This window comes from Diaphorina citri, unplaced genomic scaffold (genome assembly GCF_000475195.1).
Source record: "Diaphorina citri unplaced genomic scaffold, Diaci psyllid genome assembly version 1.1 scaffold2061, whole genome shotgun sequence".
Lineage (NCBI taxonomy): Eukaryota > Metazoa > Arthropoda > Insecta > Hemiptera > Psyllidae > Diaphorina > Diaphorina citri.
The window spans coordinates 1-21,103 of record NW_007379486.1 but is presented as its reverse complement, the minus strand read 5'-3'; the positions used below and the strand labels follow the sequence as shown (position 1 = coordinate 21,103).

Here is a 21,103-nt window from a genome sequence, read left to right as displayed (position 1 = left end):
GGCCGCCAGGAAAACCCCAAGCCACGGGGGGGGGGTGGCCTGGTGTAATGTAATTATAATTGATGGTACCTAGAATGAGAAAGTAACTATGCAATTGTAAATGCAGTTTCTTTGTGTTATTATGTCACAACTTTGGTGCTCCCTGCAGCATTGTAGGATTTTTCCCAATAAGTATCTCAATAATCCTAACAACCAATGTTTACCTACCATGCTGGCACCGGTCGCTATGCGCATTTACATGTCATAGCTACTCATTTTCCTCACGAGGCTGAGTGGGCCCCGCAACAGCCAGTCACGGGATCAATCATTTGCATGATACAAATTTCTTGACCCCGCCGGGAATCGAACCCGGGTCTCCCGCGTGCAAGGCGAGTGCAGTGACCACTACGCCATGGGAGCTGACTGGGGACTTTTAATAGGGAGTATATATCAGCCTGAAATTTCCCTTGCTAAAAAAAAAATAGCAAAGGTTGAGGGCGAAGGGCATCCACTCGTAAATTTTGTAACCAAAACTAAATGTCAGCCTAAAGCAATCACCCCAAGACAGATTGATAGGCTGACGAAAAATGCTGACCCCGTCTGAACACGGGAAAAGGCCAATTTTTGTCTTCTCTGGGAATCGAAACCGGGAACTTCGAATGGCAAAAAAACCACTGGGCTAACCATGTGAAAATCTTGTTTGTGTTAAACAGATCAGTCAATACGTGACAGAGCGCGCCCTGCCGGAAGCGTTGAGTAACATTAAGAACAAAACCATACACTGGAAATATATCAAGAGCATAGAACCACCACGAGTAGCTCATGTGCGCTGCGCAGAGGTGATCTCAAAGGAGAACCAGTTTGCGCAGATTACAGTCCGATTTCATTCACAGCAGGTGAGAAATAAATCATAGAGGGAACTGTAACTGCTAAGGTCTTATCGTGCTGAAATCGAAGAGAGAAGGAAGACAGGATAGCCGTTCCGAGAACAAACCTTATCTGTTCAGGATAAAGTTCTCCCCGGGCGAGAAGCATATGTATCTACCCTCCAAGCTATCTAGACTAGTTTCTATTCTCCAAGCTATCTAGACTAGTTTCTATTCTCCAAGCTATCTAGACTAGTTTCTATTCTCCAAGCTATCTAGGCTAGTTTCTATTCTCTTCTATTCATATTCTATTGCAGGGATCGCCAACCCTTCCATCGCAAGCTACCGGTAGCCCGCGAGAGGTTTTCTGGTAGTCCGCAGCTAGCGAACAGTGCACAAGTCGAGAGCAACTCTTATGGAAACCAATCATTTACATCGTACATTTTTGGTTCCCAGACGATTAAGTAGCTCTTCAAGGGTCTCCTAGTCATACGCTCGGCATAATGTATTAACAAGAAACAGAGCTCTGAGAGTTTTCGGCATTAATTTTACTACTCCTACTCGCCTTGTCCCCCAGGTACTCGCTATTTACGACCGGTTCGGGCGTCTGATGCACGGCAGTGAGATCCTTGCCAAGGACGTCCTGGAGTATGTCGTGTTTGAGAAGCACATCTGCAACCAGTACGGTACGTGGCGTATCCATGAGAAGATCATACCAGACTGGATGCCAGCACCTACCCCGGTAGCCAAGACATTTGTCAAGCCAACACCTCCACCTCCAGAGGAGGAGATAACGCAGGCCGAGGCTAAACCTGATGTGGCCGTCATGCAAACAGAACCGTCTGGTGGCACAGGGCCGCAAGTGGCCACTGCCTGAATTTAGTTTGATTTGATAGAGGTTTCTCTTCACTGTAAAACTGCTAAATGAGGTAGACCTGACAGGTACACCTGATCAGGTGTAGACCTGACAGGTACACCTGATCAGGTATACATGACACCTGATAGTGAGTGGCTGGCCTAAGATTTTTAGCGAGAGCCTTAATTTAAAATGTTGTACATATGGTCCCTATCCTCCCTAACAACACCAATATGTGGTCGGTATTTGACAATACATGACCGCCAAATGGCGTGACCGACATTCGGCGGTCATGTATTGTCAAATACCGACCAAGCGTAACGTTACTTCACTTAAGTGATGCATCGGGAACTTCTAGTTGTTTTGAAAATAATGCATTGATCTGCAGTCACAACTTGCAAGTATTTGTTTTTTTCTCAAATACATTTTTTTTTTTTTTTTTTTTTTTTTTTTTTTTTTTTTTTACCTATTGAGTGCATTGTAACAACAGGTGGAAATCGAAAGAGGAGAAAAAGGACATGGTAAAAGAAGGTCAGCCGTGCCGAGATCCTCAACCTTCTCCGGCTAATCGTGGATGCGCGGGTTCTGGGCTTAACTGTACCTATAAGGAAAAAATCTACCCCGGTGGGATTCCGCGATTTAGGGCTTACTAGACAGACCTTACAAACTGACGAGGCTCGTACCTACTGTATTTTATATTGTTTAATGCTCGGAGAAACGCCCAGGCTTGGTAAAATAAAATTCCTCTTTCAAGTTGAAAAAAACACACACACATACCTACAAAAGCTGAACTATGTCAAAGGTCCAGTCAGTACGAAGTTCTACTGCCCTCTTTGTGAAACTATGTCAGGACATTAAAATCAATAAGTTGTCGCCAGAAATAAACCCCAGCTGTGTTATGTTGGACTCTACTTGGCCGTACGAGTCGGATAATCTTGGGAATGAGTTTGTATTATATTGCCAGCCTAGTTAGCCTTGCTGCCTTGTAAGCGCTAGGCCGCGAGTTTGATTCCCGCCCGGGGCGGATTTTATCCTGAGCGGATAAGGTTCGTTCTCGGAACGGCCGGCTTTCTCCTATCCTGTCTTCCTTCTCTCTTCGATTTCGGGACGATAAGACCTTAGCAGTTACAGTTCCCTCGACTACGCTTCCAATGTCCGACGGGTCTTATCCGGCGCGGCGGTCCGACAAACCTAGTTCTGTCTGACAATCGGGACTTGAATGGCCGCCAAATTCTTTATTGTATCTTGTCCTCTCCGGCTACTAAAGCCGCCACACTAAGAATATTCCAACAATAACAACAATTTCATGCACACGCGCAAAATGGACTCTCGTACATATGATTTTCTACATTGAGTCATGTATACAGTCTGACGTGCTTAGTTCCATTACTTTATTCCCGGCATCATCTTCTTCATCGCTGTTCTACTTCCGTAAGTTTCTCTCATTTCTTTCAATAATGTGAAATATATCACTACAAAATAACGTAGTTGATGGCCCCTTATTGTTTATATTAGTCTTCATTTGTTTTGATAGGTTTATTATTTTTAGCAGTAGGTTTAGGTACCTATCATTTATGTAAATACCTCATAAGTATATTAATTTATTCGTTTATTTTATGTTAGGGACTTATAAACAAATAAGCAAACTAGAAAAAAAGAACGCAAAAAAACTACCAACGTAAACCCATTTTTTGCTTTTTCTTTTGCTAATCATCAAACAAGTAGATTTATTTTTGTGCAGTTTTGCAAAGCGTTTATTTTATTTTATTTAGAGGTAAGATCTCTTTGGTTAGTAGGTGTACCGCGACCTAAGAGCTTATCTTTCGCGGGCCGAGATGATGGGTCGTAGTTTGCCCATGACTGAACTATACTGTAAAATTGTTCCATGGGAGGATTCCGTACCAATTTACACGTAGATAGAAATAACCTGCCATACTGCCACTATTGCTATAGTCATATTAGTCATCCGGTTAGCAGTAGAGAGTCTACCCTGTCTACCAGTCTACTCGTAGTGACGTGACGTTTTCACTTGGATACTTCTCGTACTTTTTCTAATTAAAAAGGCAAGTTCCGTTTTAAATTTATAATTATTTTTAATTATTTGATTTTTTTTTTGTAAAAATCCCGTATGAAGACTGATTGGAAATCGAAACCTAAAAATATCGTGAAAGTCCTGAGAACCTTTAGATATCTCTTGATTCGTGGAAAATACCTACCTTCCTAAAAAATAAATAAAATAAAAATAGATAACTACACTAATTAAATTTCATTTTTATCCTTCGCAACTAAATAGGATATTTGTGTACCTTTAGGTAAATAGGTGTAGCCTTGATATTTCTTATAGATTTAATTTTTTCTCGCATTTTTTATTATTATAATTAGGTAGATTTTAATAGTAAGTTATTATGTACATATGTAGGTATATATTATTTCCGTCTTTGTGCGATGTGGTCTCACGGTGTTGGAAGGATTGACGATTAAGGGTTTAAAACCAGCTTGGACGCCTAGAAACAATCATGTCCAAAGCGCGTTGAATTCCCCACCCCAGCAGTTATAGGTACCTACTTCTGATAAGGCAAGGGAGATGTATAAATAATTCAAGATAGGTACCTAGCCTCGTATACCTACCTACATAATTATATCCTGACTTTTACTAACAAAAGGACACGTCATGTTCAGTGGGGAAAAAGTTACCTATATGTACGTAATTCATTCACGCACGCACATACTGATTTTTTAGTTTCTATTAGATACGTAGGTATAGGGAACCCAAAGCTGTCTCCAGACTGTCCAGTGTCCACACATAGTCGTCTGAAACCATCCACACTGCTGCGACAGTATAGATTCACCTCGTCGATCGACGCGACGGCCATAGACTATGTGTGTACAGTGTACACAGCTTAAGAAGGTCCAAATCGGTCCAAATATTCAAATCGGTCCAAATATTCAAAATCAGGAAAAGTAATCGGTCCAAATATTCAAAATCAGGAAAAGCGTGGAAATATCCGTTTTAGAGTCCCCTGATATGTACATACCTAGTCCAAATATATGTACATAGAAGTCATTTTTAGTCCATGATCTGTAACGACGCGTCGGTAAGTTAAAACTTAGAGCTCGTTTCTTTCGCTCCCACATCACCTAATAAAACAGCAGAGCTGAAATGAAAATGGCCTTGATAAGGAAAGGCGGTCCTAACGTCCATTGTTATGGGTACGTCATAGGTACATACTTTCTGCTTTATAGATACGTTATAAATAGTTACTTTTTCTTATGGGTCGGTACTTTTTGCTCTGTATGAGTATGCTATGGTATACTTTTTGCTAATATCATTATCAGAACTGCACTCTGCGTGTGTGAAATAGGGCGATAGAGAAGGTACACTGCAGGTATACACATACGAGTAGGTATAGCCCAAGTGGGACTGTCCAACGTCAGGTAGGTAACGAACTCGTCTTATCGTTCCGAAATCGAAGAGAGAAGACAGGATAGGAGAAAGCCAGCCATTCCGAGAATCCTGAACGGATAAGGTTCGTAAAATCCGCCCCGGGCCGGGATCGAACCCGCGACCTCGCCACTTCGCCCCGGGCAGGAATCGAACTCCTAGCGCTAACTATACTGGCATCTCATGTTTTATTTACCACATCAGTGACCTATTTTTTCCCATATGCTGAAATATTTGTCCCGACGTCCTTATTTCGAAATAATATCTAGGAACAAACTCGTAATGTCCTACTTACGAAATTACGTACCTACATATCTACGAGTATTATATTGTCCTTTAATCCTGTGCCCTAGAAACTAGGTCATTCCCTACTATCCTCCTACGCCCTATAATCCAAGAAAGTTGGGTGGAAGAGAGCGTATCGAACGCCCTTTTTGTTTCCCTCGGCTCTCTTCTCTCTAATGTTTTCATTTAATGCTTATCATTACGGCTATGGTGTTTATGTCGAGATAACAAGAACAGACTAGGTGATTGTGTACTTGGGTCATTATTGTTGGTGTTAATATTCACGGGTAATTGGTATGTCAACTGTTCACGCCTTTTACTTTCCTTTTTTAAAAGGGTTGAAAATTGAAAGAGGTTTGAGAGAGAGAACTGTAAGTGCTAAGGTCTTATCGTCCCGAAATCGAAGGTCTTATCGTCCCGAAATCGAAGGTCTTATCGTCCCGAAATCGAAATCGGGAAGGAAGACAGGATAGGAGAAAGCCCGCCGTTCGGAGAACAAATCTGATCTGTTTAGGATAAAATCCGTCACAGGCGGGCATTGAGCCCGCGACCTAGCACTTACAAGACGCGCTACCTTCCAAGGCAAGGAATCTGAAATACATATCTACCTATGTAATTCCATGAGTAATTTTCCTCCTTTCCAATTTCCTCATTAGATCATATTTTATTCCCAGACAGTAATTTCTCGAGTCTGATTCTCGCTGATTGAAATCACTCATCCGATTTCTTGCTCTGAAAAGTACTGCCATGTCAACCTAGTTATAATAGCTTGGTTGGTAGCTCGTCTGCCTTGTAAGCGCTAGGTCGCGGGTTCGATTCCCGCCCGGGGCGGATTTTATCCTGAACGGATAATGTTTGTCCTCGAAACGGCTGGTTTCCTTCTATCCTGTCTTTCTTCTCTCTTCGGTTTCGGAAAAATAAGACCTTAGCAGTTACAGCTCTCTCTATTAAACCACTTCAAAAAATCATGTCAAATTTTCTCTCATTGAAGTTACTCATCCGATTTTTTGCTGTGATTAAAAAAAGTACCGTAAAGTTGCCACAGGTTTCTCGAGAAAACCTCTTCTCTTGGCTGTAAGTCTAGTTTTTTACTTTTTTTTTTTAATTTGATATAGGAAACTGTAACTGCTAAGGTCTTATCGTCCCGAAATCGAACAGAGAAGGAAGACTCGCCGCGCCGCCGTTACGAGAACGAACCTTATACGTTCAGGATCAAATTCGCCACAGACGAGAACGACCTGTGATCTCATATCTTCTTATACAATTTTACGAGTAAATGCCCGCCTAGATTACATAGCAAAGACAGTCACACAGTCACATAGTCAACATAGATTTTCCTCGTTGATCGACGGCCGGTCGACTATGTTTGGACACATCTTGAGAGAGTTGATAGAGGGAAGACAGGATAGGAGAAAGCCAGCCGTTCCGAGAACGAACCTTATCCGCGTAGGATGAAATTCGCTCCGGGCGGGAATCGAACCCGCGCCCTAGAGCTTCTAAGGTAGACGCGTTATCATCCAAGCTAAATAAGCTAGCTTATTTTTGGTAGTCAGATGATTTATTTCAAAATTTGAATGAAGTTAAGACCAGAGGCCCATTTACCTAGTCTAATTTTAGAGACACCCTGTAGATATTTTACAGTTTACTACGTCATGGCCAATACTGATGAATGAGAATGAATCATAGGAATAGAATACTCATAAGGATACTATACCATATACCAGCATAGGTATAAACTAATATTGTAACAGGGTTGGGCAAAGTTTGTTTAGGCTGGGTCATATCATCATATGTTAATAAAATGGCGGGCCAGACTGAAAATTGATAAGTTAGTTTGTAAGGTCCGTCTCGTAAGCCCTAAATCGCGGAATTCCACCGGGGTAGATTTTTTTTTTTCTTGTAGGTACAGTTAAGCCCAGAACCCACGCATCCACGATTAGCCGGAGAAGGTTGAGGATCTCGGCACGGCTGACCTTCTTTTACCATGTCCTATTTCTCTCTTTCGATTTCCACCTGTTGTTACAATGCACTCACACTCAATAGGTAAAAAAAAAAACAATCTGGATTAGATAATAAACAAGTCGTTTTGTATTTTTTATTCAATAGATCTCTCAGCGACTTGCATGTTGTGACTGCAGATCAATGCATTATTTTCAAAACAACTAGAAGTTCCCGATGCATCACTTAAGTGAAGTAACGTTACGCTTGGTCGGTATTTGACAATACATGACCGACGAATGGCGTGGGGTCATGTATTGTCAAATGCCGACCACATATTGGCGTTAGGGAGGATAGGGACCATATGTACAACATTTTAAATTAGCATTATTTTCAAAACAACTAGAAGTTCCCGATGCATCACTTAAGTGAAGTAACGTTACGCTTGGTCGGTATTTGACAATACATGACCGCCGAATGTCGGTCACGCCATTTGGCGGTCATGTATTGTCAAATACCGACCACATATTGGTGTTGTTAGGGAGGATAGGGACCATATGTACAACATTTTAAATTAAGGCTCTCGCTAAAAATCTTAGGCCAGCCACTCACTATCAGGTGTCATGTATACCTGATCAGGTGTACCTGTCAGGTCTACACCTGATCAGGTGTACCTGTCAGGTCTACCTCATTTAGCAGTTTTACAGTGAAGAGAAACCTCTATCAAATCAAACTAAATTCAGGCAGTGGCCACTTGCGGCCCTGTGCCACCAGACGGTTCTGTTTGCATGACGGCCACATCAGGTTTAGCCTCGGCCTGCGTTATCTCCTCCTCTGGAGGTGGAGGTGTTGGCTTGACAAATGTCTTGGCTACCGGGGTAGGTGCTGGCATCCAGTCTGGTATGATCTTCTCATGGATACGCCATGTACCGTACTGGTTGCAGATGTGCTTCTCAAACACGACATACTCCAGGACGTCCTTGGCCAGGATCTCACTGCCGTGCATCAGACGGCCGAACCGGTCGTAAATAGCGAGTACCTGGGGGACAAGGCGAGTAGAAGTAGTAAAATTAATGCCGAAAACTCTCAGAGCTCTGTTTCGTGTTAATATATTATGACTAGGAGACCCTTGGAGAGCTACCAAATCGTCTGGGAACCAAAAATGTACGATGTAAATGTTTGGTTTCCATAAGAGTTGCTCTCGACTTGTGCACTGTTCGCTAGCTGCGGATTACCAGAAAACCTCTCGCGAGCTACCGGCTACCGGTAGCTCGCGATGGAAGGGTTGGCGATCCCTGAATGGCTGGAGATTGCCAGAAAACCTCTCGCGAGCTACCGGCTACCGGTAGCTCGCGATGGAAGGGTTGGCGATCCCTGAAATAGAATATGAAAAGAAGAGATAGAGATTTCTATTCTCTTCTAGATAGCTTGGAGGGTAGTGAAAAGATGATACATATGCTTCTCGCCCAGGGAGAACTTTATCCTGAACAGATAAGGTTTGTTCTCGGAACGGCTATCCTGTCTTCCTTCTCTCTTCGATTTCAGCACGATAAGACCTTAGCAGTTACAGTCCCCTCTATGATTTCTTTCTCACCTGCTGTGAATGAAATCGGACCGTAATCTGGGCAAACTGGTTCTCCTTTGAGATCACCTCTGCGCAGCGCACATGAGCTACTCGTGGTGGTTCTATGCTCTTGATATATTTCCAGTGTATGGTTTTGTTCTTAATGTTACTCAATGCTTCCGGTAGGGCGCGCTCTGTCACGTATTGACTGATCTGTTCAACACAAAAAGGAATGGAGGAGTTGCAAATGGGTAAAAATTATTAATAAATGGTCAATTCCTACGTAAAAAGAAGTGAAAAATCCAAATAATGGAGGAGTTGCAAATGGGTAAAAATTATTAATAAATGGTCAATTCCTACGTAAAAAGAAGTGAAAAATCCAAATCTGAGGTCAAAAATCCGAAAAAGTAACTTTGAAAGGTCGAAAATTCAATTTTTAATTGCCGTTCTAATGAAAAAATTCAAAGAGTTGTGACGTCAGATTTCACGTCAAACTGCGCAGAAACGCTTGCGCACAAACAAACGAAGCGGGAAGCTTGTGGTTTTACCAAGCAAGGTGAAATGTTCTCTGTTGCCAATTTGAAATCTCTGTGTAATCAAGTGCTTGGATCAAACCAACTCAATATCCATCATGGAACACAAGGACTTGAGAAAGATAGGAAGTTTATTGCAGACCACCTCAAAACAGGAGCTGTAGCTTTCATACCGTATCCTTTATAAGAAGGTTTATTCAAAGTAAGGATACCAAATTAGGTATTGGGTGATAGAGAACAACAACATATAAATTTCAGAGATTGAGAAAATAATAGGCCAAATATGGAATAATTTGGTTTAAAGACCCCCAGTACCATAGCAAAGGGAAAAAAACCTAGGTACCTACCTTATTATTATTATTATTTTTTACTTAAATGGTACCTACAGTGACGTCAAAGTTCACGATTTACCGGTATTTTTTAAATCGATTTATCTTGGGATCTAGAAGTCGTAGAAGAAAAAGAAAAATTCCGTCGGTCCTCATTTTTCCTCCTCTATGACTTTGAAACATCACCCAAGTAAGCGCAACTGATCTATTGGACATGGTTAGCCCAGTGGTAACGCGCTTGTTACTTAGCTATGCAGAGGTTCGATTCCCAGAGACGGCGAAAAATTCGCCTTTTCCCGTGTTCAGAGAGGGTCGGCGTTTTTCGTCAATTCGCCCTGGGGTGATTGCTTTGGGCTGATACTAGGTTTTGGCAATAAAATTTTTACTAGTGGATGCCCTCAACCTTTGCTATTTCTTTAACAAGGGAAATTTCAGACTTGTATCCTCCCAGTTTAAAGTCCCCCAGCCAGACTAAGCTGGTCTACTCCCTGTTCAAAGTCCCCCAGCCAGACTAAGCTGATCTACTCCCTGTTTAAAGTCCCCCAGCCAGACTAAGCTCGTCTCCTCCCTGTTTAACGTCTCCCAGCCAGACACTTATTCACTTGTCTTAACTATTTCTTACCTCGTCAATATCTCCACGTACAAGTGACTCGTATGACTTGACATAGATATCCTGAGCCAAATCAATGAAGTCAGGATACAGCTCGAAGTCTGGCTCATAGGAGCGGATTTTCTTTACATTCCGCCACGATGTCGTTTTCTTCTTGAGGAGCTCAAGTTTCTGCTTGGCACCCTGAAGAGGAAACATAATGAATCAGCCTGAGTACACCCCGTAGGTATGTTATTTAATTTTAAGCACCCAAATCAAATCATGAATCTTTGTGGTAAAGCAGAGAGCTTCTTCACAACTTTAGTGGGTACCTATCACAGCATTACTAAGTTCTTCCTTTACTATTAATTTTCATCTCATATCATTATTTTACACTGGTAATGTATATTGGGAAAAATCCTACAATGCTGCAGTGAGCACCAAAGTTGTGATATAATAACACAAAGAAATTGCATTTACATTACATTACATTATTAAAAGTCCCCCAGCCAGACTAAGCTGGTCTACTCCCTATTTAAAATCACCCAGCTATGGACTTACTAACTTGTCTTAACTACTTCCTACCTCATCAATATCTCCACGTACAAGTGACTCGTATGACTTGACATAGATATCCTGAGCCAAATCAATGAAGTCAGGATACAGCTCGAAGTCTGGCTCATAGGAGCGGATTTTCTTTACATTCCGCCACGATGTCGTTTTCTTCTTGAGGAGCTCAAGTTTCTGCTTGGCACCCTGAAAGAAACACAATGAATCAGCCTGAGTGCACCCTGTAGGTATGTTATTTAATTTTAAGCACCCAAATCAAATCATGAATCTTTGTGGTAAAGCAGAGAGCTTCTTCACAACTTTAGTGGGTATCACAGCATTACTAAGTTCTTCCTTTACTATTAATTTTCATCTCATATCACTATTTTACACTGGTAATGTCGGTCGCGGGTTCGATCCCGGCCCGGGGCGGATTTTACGAACCTTATCCGTTCAGGATTCTCGGAATGGCTGGCTTTCTCCTATCCTGTTTTCCTTCTCTCTTCGATTTCGGAACGATAAGACGAGTTCGTTACCTACCTGACGTTGGACAGTCCCACTTGGGCTATACCTACTCGTATGTGTATACCTGCAGTGTACCTTCTCTATCGCCCTATTTATTTCACGCAGAGTGCAGTTCTGATAATGATATTAGCAAAAAGTATACCATAACATACTCATATAGAGCGAAAAGTACCTACCCATAAGAAAAAGTATCTATCTATAACGTATCCATAAAGCAGAAAGTATGTACCCTATGATGTACCTATAACAATGGACGTGTATACCTGCAGTGTACCTTCTCTATCGCCCTATTTCACACACGCAGAGTGCAGTTCTGATAATGATATTAGCAAAAAGTATACCATAACATACTCATATAGAGCAAAAAGTAGGTACCGACCCATAAGAAAAAGTAACTATTTATAACGTATCTATAAAGCAGAAAGTATGTACCTACGACGTACCCATAACAATGGACGCTAGGACCGCCTTTCCTTATCAAGGCCATTTTCATTTCAGCTCTGCTGTTTTATTAGGTGATGGGAGCGAAAGAAACGAGCTCTAAGTTTTAACTTACCGACGCGTCGTTACAGATCATGGACTAAAAATGACTTCTATGTACATATTTGGACTAGGTATGTACACTTTCCTTATCAAGGCCATTTTCATTTCAGCTCTGCTGTTTTATTAGGTGATGGGAGCGAAAGAAACGAGCTCTAAGTTTTAACTTACTGGCGCGACGTTACAGATCATGGACTAAAAATGACTTGTATGTACATTGGATAAGTCCTTCTATGGGGACATACAGACGACACCGAAGCGAATACAATAGTCCGTCCCTTATACCTTTTGATTACTATTGTAATAATAAAGGAAGGACGGACTAACAAGAAAAAAAAAATGGTTTTTTTTTTTTGCGTTCTTTTTTTCTTATTCATTTATAAGTCTCTGTTTAACATGAAAATAAATAAACGAATCCCTATTTAATCTAATAAATGGTAGTAGGTACATTGTATACCTCTAAAAATAATAAACCTATCAAAACAAATTAAGACCAATATGAACAATAAGGGGCCATCAACTTATCAACTACGTTATTTTGTAGTGATATATTTCACATTATTGAAAGAAATAAGAGAAACTTACGGAAGTAGAACAGCGATGAAGAAGATGCCGGGAATAAAGTAATGGAACTAAGCACGTCAGACTGTATACATGACTCAAATGTAGAAAATCATATGTACGAGAGTCCATTTTGCGCGTGTGCATGAAATTGTTGTTATTGTTGGAATATTCTTAGAGTGGCGGCTTTAGTAGCCGGAGAAGACAAGATACAATAAAGAATTTGGCGGCCATTCAAGTCCCGATTGTCAGACAGAACTAGGTCACACTATGACATTTTAGAGCCTAATTCAACTTTTCTGTATTCCAGCATTTTAAAGGAAAGTAGTACTTTCTAAGTATGTGTCCACAACAGTGACAATAGATTATTTCTTACTCTTAATATTATGTTTAAGGATACTTGCTATTGTTTTCCATCCGATTCAAGTTTTGCCTAATTTTTAGACTTCTTTGTGGGAAATAATGTTAATACATAGAATGTCTAATATAAACCAAACCAATAAGTGACCATAGACCCCTGCCAAAACCATTGACCTTTGCACCAGAGTGTCCACAATGGAGCCTGGAACCTCCCTCTATTTTATTAATTAGCATAGTTTGTTTAATTTCTCTTGGGTTGGGACTATGGTCGATTCTCCGTTTTGGACGCTTACTAAGTTTCTATTAATACCATGGCACTATCTGAGGGTGTTCAACAGTTTACTGGGCAACTCTTACCTGACATTGTAATGCAGCTAAAGATTGGGGCAGCATTCTGATACCAAGAGCCAACAGTGGTAAGTTTTCTTTGGATTCTATTTTCACTCCATGTACTTGATGAAAATTGAAAAACTTTTCTGAATCAGGGTTTAGGGACAAAAAAGTGGTGTAAAAGTTGAAATCTTGGTAGCTTGGCACAGATCACCCTTATCACATTCGGAAGCCCACCACGATAAATTTTTAAAATTTACCGCCAAAGGACAAATTACCGACACTCCAGCGCCCCTGGTGGTCAATTTTTGCTCTACAAATTGCACCATTGCCAAATTTCACGAAATTGCAAAAAAAAATCCCACCTGTGAAAAATTCCCACCTAAAGTAAACTTTTTGAAAAATTCAAATAAACTTTTAATTATTGTTTTATTTAATGAATTCTTGCTAAATTTATGATTTTATTTAAAAATCTACGTACCTACCTCTAAAAAGAAAAGGCTTCAAAAAGTTCACATAAAAAACCCCTACAAAGGTCAACTTTCAAACGGGAGGTGAACTTGTAAACGGGGTGTGTTTTTTTTATCAGTAAAACATTGGCGGGAATATTTAAAATCTCATTTTTAGATTGTCCAAATAAAAAGAAGATTTCTTAGAAATTAGAAAAAGAAAAGAAGTAAAAGAGACAAAAATTGATTATAATAAACTTGTGTAAAATGTAAACTGCTCTATTCAGATATCCAAGGCTTTTACCATCATGTATTATCATCAGTGTAAAGTCAGTGATAAAAATACATTGCTTACAGCTGAGATGCCGATAAGAGACGAGTGTCTCACTACAGATAAATGTGTGTCAAGAATTTGGATTTAGCTTATCTTGATATCTCATAGGTATGTATGCCAGTGGATAAATTCATTGTACCTATTTTATGTTAGTGTTAGCAAACTTTAATAAATGTAAATTTGAACAGAAACATTCTTCTTTTTTCAAGAGGAAAAAATATTTCTAGTTGCAAGTAAAATTTGTACTTACCACTTACCTACCTACTTGTTTTTCTTTCTTTATTTCAGATCAAACCTCGTGAAATATATCTAATGTAGAACCAAGTATCATTTCATTTGATGATAAGGACTCCAACATTTCTGGTTCCTGAAACTTTTTCAATGTCTTTCCAAAGCTCTGAGAGTGCTTTGAATTCATAAAGCAAACCACCCCCTCCTCCTCCATTTCACCCTTTGTCCATGAGTCAAATACCCCCGCCCCCAATGTTACCAGTGGAACCTATTCGCACAAATTCAAGTTCCACTAAAGAAAACATTCCATATGTAAACAAACAAGATTTATACAACATAGTTTACAGAGATGTTCTACAAAAATGTGATATTTTAAATATAGGATGCTACAAAAATAAAGTATGGATGAACCCTGTATACCCATGTCTGCAAGTGGGCCCAACGTAAGTAACCACACAAACTATCTCTCCTTTAGTTATTGTTCAAGTCAAAATAGGAAACCGGAAACCCACATAGGTAAATCTTAGAGCTGTGAGTGTTCATCTCTTGTTGATTCATCTCACAGATATCACAACTCCAAGGAAAAGAAGTAAAAGAGACAAAAATTGATTGTAATAAACTTGTGTAAAATGTAAACTGCTCTATTCAGATATCCAAGGCTTTTACTGGTAATGTAACCACTGGTTGCTACTCTGTCAAAGCACCTACTCAGTTGTCCTCATAAGGCTGAGTGAACTCCAAACTCCAAGAGCAGAAAAAAAAACTTCAAACCCACAGGGAATCGAACCCAGTACCTCTGATATGCAATAACAGTGTACTACCCACTTGGCCACGGAGGCTACTCTGTATTTTAATCAAAGAAAAAAAAATCTTTGACTCTGTTGGGAATCAAACCTGGATCTCCAGGGTGGAAGCCCAGTGTGATACCCACTCATCCACAGAGGTTGCCACACAATATATACATGGTCAAACTTACTGCTGAATTTATAGCTGAAATTTTGCCGTCACCTTCTGGTGGCACATACTGCTCAAAAGTATCCGAGCTAGAAGAGATGTAGAAGTATCGTTCTTTCCACACACGTGTTGGCTGCACTCCGTTCTCTTTGAAGTAAGTCCTAACCTCTTCAGGTGTCATTTCTGAGAGGCTCTTCTCTTTCTTGTGGTAATCAGGAAGCTCCACAGGTGCAAACTAAAATGAAAAAATTCCAAATATTGATAAAAAAAAATTGTGTGGCCACACACTAATACATGTAAAAAATAAAATAATAATAAAAAATCATGAACAATACTATAGCTTAATCTTAAACTTTGATAGACAATAACCATCAGATATAATAATGATACCTACATTATAATTGTTAAACCTTACTGTACAGTATTAAATATAATAATAAATAGTAAGTAAAAATCAATAGACAATTTAGAGTGAATTTTGCCAGTAGCAATACATAGTATGTTCAATGCACTAAGTCTTTTGTAAAGTGAAAACTTGCAAAACTTTGCATAGTTTCCATTTCTCAATAGATAATATTAGCTACCTAGTGTTTTTGCTTACCTTTTTGGCTCTGAACCATTTCCATTTGGGATTCCAATGCTTCTGAATGTTCCTCTTTTGGATGAGCATGACGATTGCCGGAGTTACTGTGTTTTTCATTAATCTTGAGCAGAGAGTCTGGAAAAGATAAAATCCCATAAAACACTATGACATTTTAGAGCCTAATTCAACTTTTCTGTATTCCAGCATTTTAAAGGAAAGTAGTACTTTCTAAGTATGTGTCCACAACGGTGACAATAGATTATTTCTTACTGTTAATATGTTTAAGGATACTTGCTATTGTTTTCCATCCAATTCAAGTTTTGCCTAATTTTTAGACTTCTTTGTGGGAAATAATGTTATTACATAGAATGTCTAATATAAACCGAACCAATAAGTGACCATAGACCCCTGCCAAAACCATCGACCTTTGCACCAGAGTGTCCACAATGGAGCCTGGAACCTCCCTCTATTCTGTTAATTAGCATAGTTTGTTTAATTTCTCTTGGGTTGGGACTAGTGTAGAGTCAATGGTCGATTCTCCGTTTTGGACGGCTACTTAGTTTCTATTAATACCATGGCACTATCTGAGGGTGTTCAACAGTTTACTGGGCAACTCTTACCTGACATTGTAATGCAGCTAAAGATTGGGGCAGCATTCTGATACCAAGAGCCAACAGTGGTAAGTTTTCTTTGGATTCTATTTTCACTCCATGTACTTGATGAAAATTGAAAAACTTTTCTGAATCAGGGTTTAGGGACAAAAAAGTGGTGTAAAAGTTGAAATCTTGGTAGCTTGGCACAGATCACCCTTATCACATTCGGAAGCCCACCACGATAAATTTTTAAAATTTACCGCCAAAGGACAAATTACCGACACTCCAGCGCCCCTGGTGCTTGATGAAAATTGAAAAACTTTTCTGAATCAGGGTTTAGGGACAAAAAAGTGGTGTAAAAGTTGAAATCTTGGTAGCTTGGCACAGAATAGATCACCCTTATCACATTCGGAAGCCCACCACGATAATTTTTTAAAATTTACCGCCAAAGGACAAATTACCGATACTCCAGCGCCCCTGGTGGTCAATTTTTGCTCTACAAATTGCACCATTGCCAAATTTCACGAAATTGCAAAAAAAAATCCCACCTGTGAAAAATTCCCACCTAAAGTAAACTTTTTGAAAAATTCAAATAAACTTTTAATTATTGTTTTATTTAATGAATTCTTGCTAAATTTATGATTTTATTCAAAAATCTACGTACCTCTAAAAAGAAAAGGCTTCAAAAAGTTCACATAAAAAACCCCTACAAAGGTCAACTTTCAAACGGGAGGTGAACTTGTAAACGGGGTGTGTTTTTTTATCAGTAAAACATTGGCGGGAATATTTAAAATCTCATTTTTAGATTGTCCAAATAAAAAAAGAAGATTTCTTAGAAAAAGAAAAGAAGTATTTTAATGTCCTGACATAGTTTCACAAAGAGGGCAGTAGAACATCGTACTGACTGGACCTTTGACATAGTTCAGCTTTTGTAGGTATGTGTGTGAGTTTTTTTTTAACTTGAAAAAGGAATTTTATTTTACCAAGCCTGGGCGTTTCTCCGAGCATTAAACAATATAAAATACAGTAGGTACGAGCCTCGTTAGTTTGCATGCCTTTTCCACAAGTTTGGCCATGCCTCGGGATGAACTAGCGGGATTCCGGAGCGAAGCGACGGAATTCAGCTAGTAATTATATAGTGACGGGGTTGGTTTTTACCCTCCATTAGGAGACAAGATACCCGTCTTTTCGGAGACAAAGACAAGCTACCCGCCTTCTCACATTAACCTCACCTAGCCTGAGTGGGGTCGGGAAAAGCCAGCAGGGTGCGATGGCCCTGATGGTCACACACTCACTCACTCCGATGGCATATTAGGGAGATGTGAATCCCGTGCCGACCAGACTGCTTGCCTCCAAAGAACTCTATGTTGTGTCAACTCCTCCCAGTCGTTCAGCCCCCATCTGTTGCATAGTCTCTTCATCTCGTTGATCCAGCAGCTACGTGGTCTCCCTGGTAAACGTTTGCTTTGATGTGGTGTGTTGGTGAAGATCTTGGTCACCCATCCTTTTAATCAAGTTTTATCAAGTGTATAATACCTACTAATCCTACTACCATCTACGTAATGGAATAATAGAAACTATAAATGCCCCTCAAGCAAAGAAAGAAGACGAAGATGAAGTTTATTTGCTGGCTAGACAAGGTGTGTGTTGTAAATTATTTTATTTTGGAAAAAAAACCCTGATGGTTTGAACTGTTCTTATCATCCCAAAATCAAAGACAGAAAGAATAGGGTGGAAGAAATCCAGCTGTTCTAAGAACTAACCCTATCTGTTTAGGATAAAGTTCAGCCCTGGCGGGAATCGAACCTGCTATCTTCCAAACTAACTATGCTAGCTTGAATAAATTAAAATAAAATGTCCTCAATATTATTTGAGAATTTGACAACAGTAATAATAGTAGCTTACTACTGGGGTGAATGGATCTATTCAAGCATTTCAAGCAGAGTAAATAACCACCATTACATAAGCAAGGTGAAATGTTCTCTGTTGCCAATTTGAAATCTCTGTGTAATCAAGTGCTTGGATCAAACCAACTCATTATCCATCATGGAACACAAGGACTTGAGAAAGATAGGAAGTTTATTGCGGACCACCTCAAAACAGGAGCTGTAGCTTTGATACCGTATCCTTTATAAGAAGGTTTATTTAAAGCAAGGATACCAAATTAGGTATTGGGTGATAAAGAACAACAACATATAAATTTCAGAGATTGAGAAAATAATTGGCCAAATATGGAATAATTTGGTTTAAAGACCCCCAGTACCATAGCAAAGGGAAAAAAACCTAGGTACCTTATTATAATCCTTTTTTTTTTACTTAAATGGTACCTACAGGTACTTCAGTAGATAGTTCTTAAATATTTTTCCTCAATATTCTCCTCACCAATCTACTCTCAGGTATGATGCTGACTACAATCATGACCCCTGCTTGAAACATGGACTCAAAGCACATTGGGCTCTGATTTTTGGATTACTAGAGCCTGAAGACGAAGATGAAGTTTATTTGCTGGCTAGACAAGGTGTGTGTTGTAAATTATTTTATTTTGGAAAAAAAACCCTGATGGTTTGAACTGTTCTTATCATCCCAAAATCAAAGACAGAAAGAATAGGGTGGAAGAAATCCAGCTGTTCTAAGAACTAACCCTATCTGTTTAGGATAAAGTTCAGCCCTGGCGGGAATCGAACCTGCTATCTTCCAAACTAACTATGCTAGCTTGAATAAATTAAAATAAAAGGTCCTCAATATTATTTGAGAATTTGACAACAGTAATAATAGTAGCTTACTACTGGGGTGAATGGATCTATTCAAGCAGAGTAAATAACCACCATTACATATTTAGGTATTTATTGTAAGTACAATAAAAATAAATAAAATCTAATCTAAATCTATTATTATCTTACACAGGTAAAAGCAACCACATTGGTGTGTGGAGATACTCAGATCTGAGTGCTAGTAATGCTAACCTGAGAAAAATAGACCCGAAGAGAAACATTGAAGACTATTTTTCAATAAGCTGCGTCCACACTAGGCGACATTGGCGACAGCCTTGTCCACACGTACTACTGCTGTGTGGACATGATGCCGCCGTCAGCTGTGAGTCTGTGTGATCGTCTGCTTTAATAGCCTACACCTATTAGTTAATTCTCCTATTAGTTCTGCTCGTTCATGATGTTTCTGAGCCGGCCTAATCAGCTTGGAAGATGTTGCTTTGAAAGCCCTAGGCGCTAGGCGAAAGGAGGGTTTTCCAACCATTTTTTTTTTTTTTTTTTTTTCGCCCCCTAATGGCCTTTTAGTTTAAGATCGGCCATTCACCGGGTACACCTGACAAGTACGTCTCTTAGGACTAACCTGATAATGTATGGCAGCAATAATAAGTCTCTCAGGCGACCCGTCAGGTCTACCTAATAGTGAAAGGTCGGCCTAACAGCACTGTCAATCCTGTCTAAATCAAATGGAACTTAACAAGCCTTTGAGGGGCTGAAAAATATTGGTGAAATCAGGCGACATTGGCGACAGCCTTGTCCACACGTACTACTGCTGTGTGGACATGATGCCGCCGTCAACTGTGAGTCTGTGTGATCGTCTGTTTTAATAGCCTACATCTATTAGTTAATTCTCCTATTAGTTCTGCTCGTTCATCATGTTTCTGAGCCGGCCTAATCAGCTTGGAAGATGTTGCTTTGAAAGCCCTAGGCGCTAGGCGGCGCGCGGCGGGATCAATTACTGCCCGACGAATCTTTATCCTGTGGGGATCAGTGATGAAGATATGAATATTACAAAATGCCACTTTTCGATTCAAGTAGGAATCATCTTTATTTACAAAGTACAAAAATACCCATGTAATAGAAATACAATTCTTTCTCGCACACACAGACATCTCACTTCTAAAGCAGGCGACATTGGCGACAGCCTTGTCCACACGTACTACTGCTGTGTGGACATGATGCCGCCGTCAACTGTGAGTCTGTGTGATCGTCTGCTTTAATAGCCTACACCTATTAGTTAATTCTCCTATTAGTTCTGCTCGTTCATCATGTTTCTGAGCCGGCCTAATCAGCTTGGAAGATGATGCTTTGAAAGCCCTAGGCGCTAGGCGGCGCGCGGCGGGATCAATTAATGCCCGACGAATCTTTATCCTGTGGGGATCAGTGATGAAGATATGGATATTACAAAATGCCACTTTTCGTTTCAAGTAGGAATCATCTTTATTTAAAAAGTACAAAAATACCCATGTAATAGAAATACAATTCTTTCTCGCACACACAGACCTCTCACTTCTAAAGATCCCATAATTATCTTCTCTTTATCTTTAAAATCGAGGTACTTTGTGTTCATTCGGACAAAATCAAAAATCCTCCGCTAAAAGATACAAATACTAAAATTGATGCACGGGCAGCTCATCACTGTTGTAGTCCTTGGGAGTTGTGGTCTGATTCCGAATATGCAGGGCTTCCTTGCGATCACACGGATCGTCTGAATACTGCCAGGATATCTCGAAGCTCACGCAACGCGGCGTGGTAGTCAGCTCCTGGTAGTGGCTGTCGGTGAAATGCAGCAGGAACGGCGTGTAGCGGTTCATCTGCCAGAGTTTCTTCATCTCGGAACTCCCCCAGGTGATGTTCTCCGGGAACAGCTCCCAAGGCCAGATCTCCGTGCTGGGGGGCTTGGGGAACCGGCGTGGGGTGGGGGTTGTGCTGATCAGACCTGTGGGTG

General features: G+C 40.1%; 3 protein-coding genes and 1 long non-coding RNA gene across 4 annotated transcripts; 3 read left to right on the top strand and 1 right to left on the bottom strand.

The window, feature by feature from the left end:
* The first annotated feature begins 391 nt into the window (after window positions 1-391).
* On the top strand, window positions 392-1,921 carry LOC113471082 (probable 39S ribosomal protein L45, mitochondrial). The gene is made up of 3 exons (XM_026829962.1): window positions 392-397; window positions 693-875; window positions 1,423-1,921. The coding sequence occupies exons 1-3, from the start codon at window positions 392-394 to the stop codon at window positions 1,720-1,722; spliced, it is 489 nt and encodes a 162-aa protein (XP_026685763.1). The 3' UTR covers window positions 1,723-1,921.
* A 5,987-nt stretch (window positions 1,922-7,908) lies between these two features.
* On the bottom strand, window positions 7,909-16,650 carry LOC103518060 (probable 39S ribosomal protein L45, mitochondrial). Its single transcript, XM_008483115.3, has 6 exons — window positions 16,418-16,650; window positions 15,816-15,932; window positions 15,237-15,449; window positions 10,967-11,137; window positions 8,961-9,143; window positions 7,909-8,405 (listed from the first exon to the last, which is right to left on the bottom strand). The coding sequence occupies exons 1-6, from the start codon at window positions 16,451-16,453 to the stop codon at window positions 8,106-8,108; spliced, it is 1,020 nt and encodes a 339-aa protein (XP_008481337.1). The 5' UTR covers window positions 16,454-16,650; the 3' UTR covers window positions 7,909-8,105.
* LOC103518063 (UPF0692 protein C19orf54 homolog) lies at window positions 9,469-19,497 on the top strand. Its single transcript, XM_008483119.1, has 4 exons — window positions 9,469-9,486; window positions 18,362-18,512; window positions 18,787-18,908; window positions 19,295-19,497. The coding sequence occupies exons 2-4, from the start codon at window positions 18,367-18,369 to the stop codon at window positions 19,495-19,497; spliced, it is 471 nt and encodes a 156-aa protein (XP_008481341.1). The 5' UTR covers window positions 9,469-9,486; window positions 18,362-18,366.
* LOC113471081 lies at window positions 13,622-14,647 on the top strand. The gene is made up of 2 exons (XR_003393915.1): window positions 13,622-14,137; window positions 14,318-14,647. It is a non-coding gene; the product is annotated as an uncharacterized LOC113471081 (long non-coding RNA).
* Window positions 19,498-21,103: the final 1,606 nt, after the last annotated feature.

Bases quoted from the DNA above. Each gene is read 5' to 3' on its own strand.
- LOC113471082 (XM_026829962.1), top strand. The intron at 876-1,422 runs GTGAGAAATAAA...CTTGTCCCCCAG, and splicing joins TCCGATTTCATTCACAGCAG to GTACTCGCTATTTACGACCG.
- LOC103518060 (XM_008483115.3), bottom strand. From the start codon at position 16,453: ATGCTGCCCCAATCTTTAGCTGCATTACAATGTCAG. The intron at 15,933-16,417 runs GTAAGAGTTGCC...TATCTTTTCCAG, and splicing joins TAGCTGCATTACAATGTCAG to ACTCTCTGCTCAAGATTAAT. The intron at 15,450-15,815 runs GTAAGCAAAAAC...TTTTCATTTTAG, and splicing joins AATGGTTCAGAGCCAAAAAG to TTTGCACCTGTGGAGCTTCC.
- LOC103518063 (XM_008483119.1), top strand. From the start codon at position 18,367: ATGTTCTCTGTTGCCAATTTGAAATCTCTGTGTAATCAAGTGCTTGGA. The intron at 18,513-18,786 runs GTATCCTTTATA...ATCTACTCTCAG, and splicing joins GGAGCTGTAGCTTTGATACC to GTATGATGCTGACTACAATC. The intron at 18,909-19,294 runs GTGTGTGTTGTA...TATCTTACACAG, and splicing joins TTATTTGCTGGCTAGACAAG to GTAAAAGCAACCACATTGGT.